This window comes from Cydia fagiglandana, chromosome 3 (assembly GCF_963556715.1).
Source record: "Cydia fagiglandana chromosome 3, ilCydFagi1.1, whole genome shotgun sequence".
NCBI lineage: Eukaryota > Metazoa > Arthropoda > Insecta > Lepidoptera > Tortricidae > Cydia > Cydia fagiglandana.
In genome coordinates, this window is record NC_085934.1 from 13,657,851 (window position 1) to 13,666,078 (window position 8,228).

Sequence of the window (8,228 nt, forward strand, 5' to 3'; positions counted from 1 at the left end):
AGTAAAAACTAAGCCGAATGAGAATTCACTAATAAAGTTTATATTTTTAAGAAGATATAGTACAGTCGCAATCAGATATACAAGAGCTGCCGAGGTGCTCACAAATATCTGACCATGCACTCTAACGCCTTGAATAGAGGCGTGTTTAGATATTTCTGAGCACCTTGGCCGCTCCGATATATCTGATGGCGACTGTACACAAAAACATTGTAAAGCCTGACCAGTAATAAGTATATGATCATTGTCAAGAGGGCGTTGTTATTCCCAGGGTGACAGTTCAGTTTAGTATGAAACAATTAGTTCCAGCGAAATTCCGCAACATGGCGCGTGATCATATATTCCTGGTCAGGCTTTATGTAAGTAATATTTACTTTGTGTTCAAGATATTTATTTTAGCAGCGCAGGCTGCACGAAGTAGCCAGGTTTGGGTGGCTCACTGCAGAGGCTTGTTAACCCGCAGCTGGGTTCCGCGGCAAATCTGCCACTCCTGTATAACAAATGGCAATTAGTTTATATCATGTCTAAGATAGGTATAAGTAAATATTATAGGACAATTTACACAGATCGATACATATAGATACATATAATACAGTAAAATTATACATTTTGCGTTTGCGTCAAATCCGGTAGTTCTGATTTTTTGCAGACGTGTTTATGATGTTGGCCCAATGAATAATCCAAGTTTGTGATTTCGAGCGCTGAACGCAACGCAACTTTGTCAAATATCGAAAAATGTTCGGTTTTCTTTTAGATTTGGGTGATTATAACCCTAAAGGACTAGTTTTTGATAGTACTTTCCTTAGACGTTTTTAAAGAAGACTAAATTTGCTACAATAAGAGATTAGAACTGTCTCTGTAGATTGAATAGTTTTCGAGATAAAGGCTTTCAAAATTTTGATATTTTTGAAATTGAGCTCGTAAGCTAAGTGAGTGCAGTGAGTATGCACTTTTGACTCAGGCGATGCAGCTTGGCACGATCGTTCCTAAGGTCAAACAAAGCTGATTTGGCCCAGTAGCTACGAGATCGTACCGTGCCTACCCCCCAAAAAGGGAGAGGAAACGGATTTTTTATCAAAATCGGTTCATCCGTTTCATTGCGTTGGCTTTTATTATGTAAATTAAATACTACCGAGGTCCAGCTTGAGGTATTCCGCCGTTCCTTATGGTACAAATAATCTCCGCAACATCACACACCGTAACGTCTTCCTGCAAAATTTACAATAATTTCATTATAAGACGAATTTATGCTTGTCATGCCGTATTCTTGAATTAGGTATTAATAGACATAATTAATACCTATCAAAGATATTTTTAGCATTTTTTCATTCGAAATGATAAACCTATTTACCTACAGTCAGCAGGAGAAGTGGCTAAGCGGGCCAGGTGTTCACAATGATCTTGACGCGACTTTATTGTTAAAAGAAAAAGCGCGTGTCAAGGTAATTTTGAACACCTCGCCCGCTTACCAACTTCTGCTGCTGACTGTACATATAATTTACATGAACGATGAGAAAATGCGTAGTTAAAAGTATTATAAGGTGGACTGATGTAAATCGAATCAACTACTAATTTGCGCGACCAGTAGTACGACCGTATAGTTACTTTTCAGGGAAAAAAACAGTTGGTATTTGAATTCCTTTACCCTATAATGCCACCCGGGCATAGGCAATATTAAAAAAAAAGTATTATCCGATTCGCCTTTTGATCCGATTCGCCTCGGCGTACCATACTCACGTAATAATCATCTTCTACGATGAGCACCGGCGCATTCGCGCACGCGCCCGCGCATTGCACTTTATCCACGCCGAATAGCCCGTCGTCGGACACGTGGCCCGCCGTGCACCCGCACGCCTGCTCCGCGGCCTGCAGGATCGTGTCCGATCCCATGATCATGCACGGCGTTGTCGTGCACACCTTCACGTGGTACTTGCCTTTGAAAGACCTACAATGATTAAGACGAAACAGGAGTTGAGTTTTAAACTTGTTAGGTAAATATACTCGTCTTGCTGACGATGACGGAAGCGGCCCCTAAAACTAATGCTCCGTAAAAATCTCAAAAATCGAGGTTTCGTACTCGACTGTTTCCTCCTCCAAAACTTAACTTATCTAAATGATTATGAAATTATCTGTGTCGTACTGTTTTGCTTTTTTGGCTAATTGATATCAGTTTTGAATACAACGCCTCTCATTGCGGCATAGTCATTGAGGCCATTTTGGCCAGTTTTGAAGGGCTCTAGCGCCTTAAAAAACAAAAATATTAAAAAAGGCAAAACGGTCCGACACAGATATTAACAATATTAATCTGTGTTGAAAAGATCATTGCTCTAGCTTCAAACCCCACGAAGGAAACAGTCGAGTACGTTTGTATGGAGAAATGACCACTCCTGTTGGCTCTTAAAGGAATCAGCGGCCCGCGAGCGTCCCTGGCTATTTTGTATGTAATAATAATATTGACAAACGACAATGTCTGCTAAACGCGACAACTTCGTTAACTATAATGTGGCCTTTGGCTGCTAAAACGTTGCCGACCGCTGCCTTAGATGCATGAAGTATCAATATTCAAAATAAAACAATAAATTCACTTACAATTTAGAATTTATATCGATATAACAAAGTCTTAGTTAATTTCAACAAAACTTAGTTGGCGCTTGCCTTGGTTCAGTATCAATATTTACACGTCATGCATCTAAGGGATAAAGTACCTTAGGAACGAATTATAACCTTCTCTACTGTTGTTGTTACATGTGCCATAAAACAGCCATCGTTTGCTTAGGAACTGAGCGTTTGTGTGAATGCCTATTGTACAAATGCTTTATTTATATTTATTTGATACCTAGAAGCTCACCTGAGTCTGTCTGGTTGTAAATATTGCGATAAAACAGGAAGTATAGCTCCTGCGTTCTTGCTGCATGCGTACGACAAGTTAATGTAGGGTACTTACCCAGAACATAACAGTCGCTTTCGTAAAAACTAGTGCCTACGTCAAATCATGGGATTAGTGTGAGCCTTGGCAAAATGCCGGGATAACGCGAGGAAGAAGAAGACTTACCCAGAACATAACCGGCATTTACCCACATTACCTCTGCTAATTTGAAAAAAGCGTATAATGACGTCTAACCTGTTTGATAGTTTATTCCTTCTTACCTTTAACCCTTTAGAACCACCTTAAGGTTGACGGCCGGTCTAGCTTGCGTCATCTTTAATGCTGCAAGTTTCCCGCATGCGTTGGTCTCTACCTATACTTCGTTTTTTCTAGCATTAGAAATTAGGTAAACAATCTTGATGTGTATTTTAATTGAAAAACACATTTTAAAAATAAGTTACGGCAAATATGTAACAATTATGAATCTAATACGATCATTTATATTCTTCTGCTTTCATAAGTAATAGTTATTGATTTTTAAAAAGCGTTTTTCAATTAAAAGACATGCCAAGATCGCTTACCTTCTTTCAAGTTCTTTCTAATGCTAAAAAAAACGAACTATATACAGATCGTGATTACACTTCCGTTCATATTCAAGGTGATTAGGCGATTACCTTTTGACCATGGTGTAAAATGTAGCGTATTCGTAGACCCTCATTCTAGGTACGCCAAGTATAGCCGCAACCTTGTGCATGGCGGATATCGGGACCCAGCCCATCTGGCGCTGTACGAGATCCAATGCGGCGCCCAGCGCGGACCGTGCCGAACCAATTGGGTAGTTTTTTATTATCGCCTGTAGTCTCTAAAATAAGAAAAATAAAATATGATAACATCTTGATCAGACCCTTTGTACGATTTATCCGATTCTCTTTTTATTAATTCAAATGTACGAGAGGTGAATTAATATAATAAAGTGTTACACTCGTCAAGGCAAATCAATAATATGAGCGAAACTCGAAGGGTAAACTACTAGAACTGCCACCATCATGTCAGGTAGCAAATTATTATTTTCTGGGTTTCGATACTAACCCACTTATTCATAAAACTTAGCAAACCTAAGTTAATTTATGTCCCTTTCTAACAAACAGAATTGTCAAAGTAACAGATAAAGACAAACGATTATTAAGGGCTTGTTATACTTAGCAACTTGAAGCGTTTATGAATAATGTCATAATGTTACTGAAACCACCGATTCGAAATTACTGAAACTATCCGGAGAGTTATTTGCATACTACAATAATACTACAATGCTTATAGCTATATGAAAAATATATTATAAAGCACTTTAATGGATTATATTGAATGCATTACGTGTTTATTTAATTCGATAAATCCAAAAGCAATAAATTATCAATACGATGACAGCTCTCATTACACTGATGATAGTATTCAATACATAAAATAACTAATAAATTTGTTTGTACACAGTTGACTGTTTGGATTCCACGCAGGACGTTACGTTAAAAGCATAATGTATTGATTTTAACCATGTTTTAACGGTTTTAGCCTCGTCGGTAGTAAGTGGCCCTGCCTACAAAAATGGAGGTCCCTGGTTTGAAGTTTGAATAGGTATTATAAATGTTTTCTGTGTTTGAGTATTTATCTTTCTCTATAATAAAGATAAAGGAGTATCCAAAACATAAAAAGAAAATAAATACTAGACTAGATAAGCACAAAATACATTTGGCTTTTAAAGAATACACACGTTAGGCCGCCTTTACACCTGTAAGTTTTACTTACGGAAGTCACTTACGTAAGCGACTTACGATAATTTTTCAAGTGTAAACAGTTATTGTAAGTGACTTATTGTAATTTCTCACAGCTTACGTAAATTGGAAAATTACAGGTCTACACACGTTCGAGTTTGTTTACGGAAGCGACTCACAGCTTATCGAACTAAATTGATAAGTTGAGAACTTATGGCCGCCTTTACACCTGTAAGTTACTTGCGTAATATTTACGTAATTTACTTACGGTTGCATTTACACTTGCATGGTTTTATCCAGCATTTTCTTTTCTTTTGCTTTCGACTATTGGATAAAATTATGTATGCAGCAGCTGCTTGAACGTGGCGACTGTGAGAAGGCATTTTATTACTGATTCGGGAAGCATAATGTAAATAGGCGTGTAATAATTTTTGCAAGTTTAAACTTACACAACTTACGTAAGCATTATTTACGTAAGCATTTATTGCAAGTGTAAATGCAACCGTAAGTAAATTATGTAAATATTACGCAAGTAACTTACAGGTGTAAAGGCGGCCTTACGTAAGCATTTATTGCAAGTGTAAATGCAACCGTAAGTAAATTATATAAATATTACGCAAGTAACTTACAGGTGTAAAGGCGGCCAAACTCGAACGTGTTTAGACCTGTAATTTTCCAATTTACGTAAGCTGTGAGAAATTACAATAAGTCACTTAAAATAACTGTTTACACTTGAAAAATTATCGTAAGTCGCTTACGTAAGTGACTTCCGTAAGTAAAACTTACAGGTGTAAAGGCGGCCTATGATCAAGTTTCTCAGCTGATGAAATAGCCGGTCGAAAATGTGTATCATTTTTTTTTATGATTGGTGCAACTTTTTCCAAAAGATATTCAAAAGTCGTAGAATTCATTCTTATAAAATTGAAAAATTGGTCTCGGTCTTCCAGTCTTAACTCCTTCAAAAGATTTTCAAATGCACCTCTTGCCATTCTTCTTTCTAGCCATGGTTTTATCCAGCATTTTCTTTTCTTTTGCTTTCGACTATTGGATAAAATGACCGTAGTTATGCAGAAAACGACCAACTCAATTTTTTAATCAATGCATAAAGCTACTGAATTACGGCGTAAGTCACTTTGACAAAAATAAAAAGTTGGTCGCTTTCTACAGAACTACGGTCAAATTATGTATGCAGCAGCTGCTTGAACGTGGCGACTGTGAGCCTTCTCACTCATTTTATTACTGATTTGGGAAGCATGATGTAAATGGGCGTGTAATAATTTTTGCAAGTTTAAACTTACACAACTTACGTAAGCATTTATTGCAAGTGTAAATGCAACCGTAAGTAAATTACGTAAATATTACGCAAGTAACTTACAGGTGTAAAGGCGGCCTTAAGTAAATTCATATATATATATTATTATTTTCCAAGAACCTTACCGAAAACAGTGGAAACCGCGCCAGTGCACTCGCAGAACATGATAAATCTAAGAAATACAATGTACGGTTAAATAAATACATTGCCTCACAATCATGTTGGCGTCGGTGAACTCGAAAGGCGTTGTCTCGTTGTTATCCTCAGAGTCCCTGTGAACGACCAGCTCGTCGCTACTCAGTATCGCCGTTCGTGAAATTTTACGAAAATGCGCCAGCTGCAACGAAATAACAGAAGAGGACTCAATCTAATACCGTTAAACGAGCAATTCTTGTATATTTATTTATTTATAAAATGTAATTTTATGGAACTTGCTAACTTTGTAAACAAACCGCCATACTGAAATCATCATTCAGTGACAGGTTCAATATGGCGGTTTGTTTACATAGTTAGCAAGTTCTATAGAATGAAAAGAACACACACACTACACTTTATGTATATATATTTCGGGGATCTCGGAAACGGCTCGAACGATATCGATGAAATTTGATATATGGGGGTTTTCGGGGCCGATACGTCAATCTAGCTAGGTCTTATCTGTGGAAAAACGCGCTTTTTTGAGCTTTTATATGTTTTCCGAGGAAAGCTCGGTCTCCCAGATATTCGTATATTATACCTTTAATTACTGCACAATATTTGGTTCCAATATATGCATATTACAATTAAAAATATATATTTAATAACTCATTAAAAGATTAAAGTCAATTATACATTGATGCAAAAACATATTTAAATGTACGTTACTTCTATGGCTTCAGTTGAAATAAGTTTTCTAAAATTTGGTTTCTACAAGTGATAATTATTTCTCTTGACTTGTCAGTACCTAGGTACTGCAGGTAATCGTGAACTGATTTATTTCACCTGAGTTCATGAATATTATAAGGGCTCATTTAGATGGCGCGCGAACTTGCATGCGATTTTAGTTACATTGCCGACCGATCAAATAACGTATTGTAATGAAACTCGCATGCGAGTTCTCGCACCGTCTAAATGAGCCCTAATATATGTAATTATGTAGGTAAGTATGTAAGATTATTCTATGCCTGTGTAAACACATCACAATTATGTTTATCTGTTTAGCGTCGGCAAACTAAAATAGTGTTCTGTTTCCTTACATTTGGTAAAGCGTATTTCTTCAAAATAAACATAACGATAAAATTGTTAAATTGATAAAATTAATTATTTATAGTTACGATCAAATTTTCTTTAGTACTTTGATGTCAAATGTGACATGTAGGTATTAAAATCTATCCATTGGTAAGACTGTTTCTGGCCAGTGTGCAAGAAAGAATTAGTTTGAGTACCTATAACACCTATAACATCAGACCAAAGAATATAATACTCATCAGACTATCTAAAAATAGACGGCCTTTTTTAAATATTCAAGCAACAACTTGGAAAAATATATGCTAAAGAAAAACAACGACTGATTGCATTCACAAGTCCTATGTAGTACTAAAATTTTCGAACTCCTAAATCCTTAATAAATGTTTCCCATTACACATAATATCATTTTAAGCAAACTAAGTTACACAGTCCGCTAAACACCGACAAATTCGAACTCAACAAACCCTTTATTTGTAAGGCTTCTATCAAATTATTTCCAAAGCCGACCTAACTAATCTCTTTCAATTATTTTGAGTAAATTGGGTCCACAAGATTTCGCATAAAAGAATCGCGGAGCAGCGTGTCCGAGGGAGATAGGGTAATTTAATTAATATTCTACATAGGGCACGTTGTAGAACCCTTTGGAAGCTGTCTTGGGTCAACTGAAACGAGCAACATAAATACCTACATATTATTTACATTCTCCGGGATTCTCGTCTTTGTAAATACACAGATGTAGAGTTAGACCGTATAAAGTCTGCAGCGATTTTGATAGCCCACGCAGTGCAAGTGTCATTTTAAACGTCAAACTTCTATGAAATTATGACGTATAAATAACACTTACACTGCGTGGGCTATCAAATCCGCTGCAGACTTTTATTGGTGCAACTTTAGACGGTGTTGAGTTTTTTTTACTTTATTGCAGTACAGTGGCAGACTTAACTTTCTACGAGTCAATCATCGAATCATAAAGAAACACTAGAAGTAGGTTCAAGTCCAATAATAATATATCTAATTAAATTTTTAGGGTTCCGTACCTCAAAAGGAAAAAACGGAACCC

General features: G+C 36.6%; 1 protein-coding gene across 1 annotated transcript; it reads right to left on the reverse strand.

Moving 5' to 3' along the window:
- Window positions 1–365: 365 nt before the first annotated feature.
- On the reverse strand, window positions 366–7,285 carry LOC134680541 (NADH dehydrogenase [ubiquinone] flavoprotein 2, mitochondrial-like). The gene is made up of 6 exons (XM_063539657.1): window positions 7,177–7,285; window positions 6,156–6,278; window positions 3,538–3,725; window positions 1,735–1,942; window positions 1,130–1,206; window positions 366–487 (listed from the first exon to the last, which is right to left on the reverse strand). The coding sequence occupies exons 1-6, from the start codon at window positions 7,207–7,209 to the stop codon at window positions 388–390; spliced, it is 729 nt and encodes a 242-aa protein (XP_063395727.1). The 5' UTR covers window positions 7,210–7,285; the 3' UTR covers window positions 366–387.
- Between the last annotated feature and the right edge of the window lie 943 nt (window positions 7,286–8,228).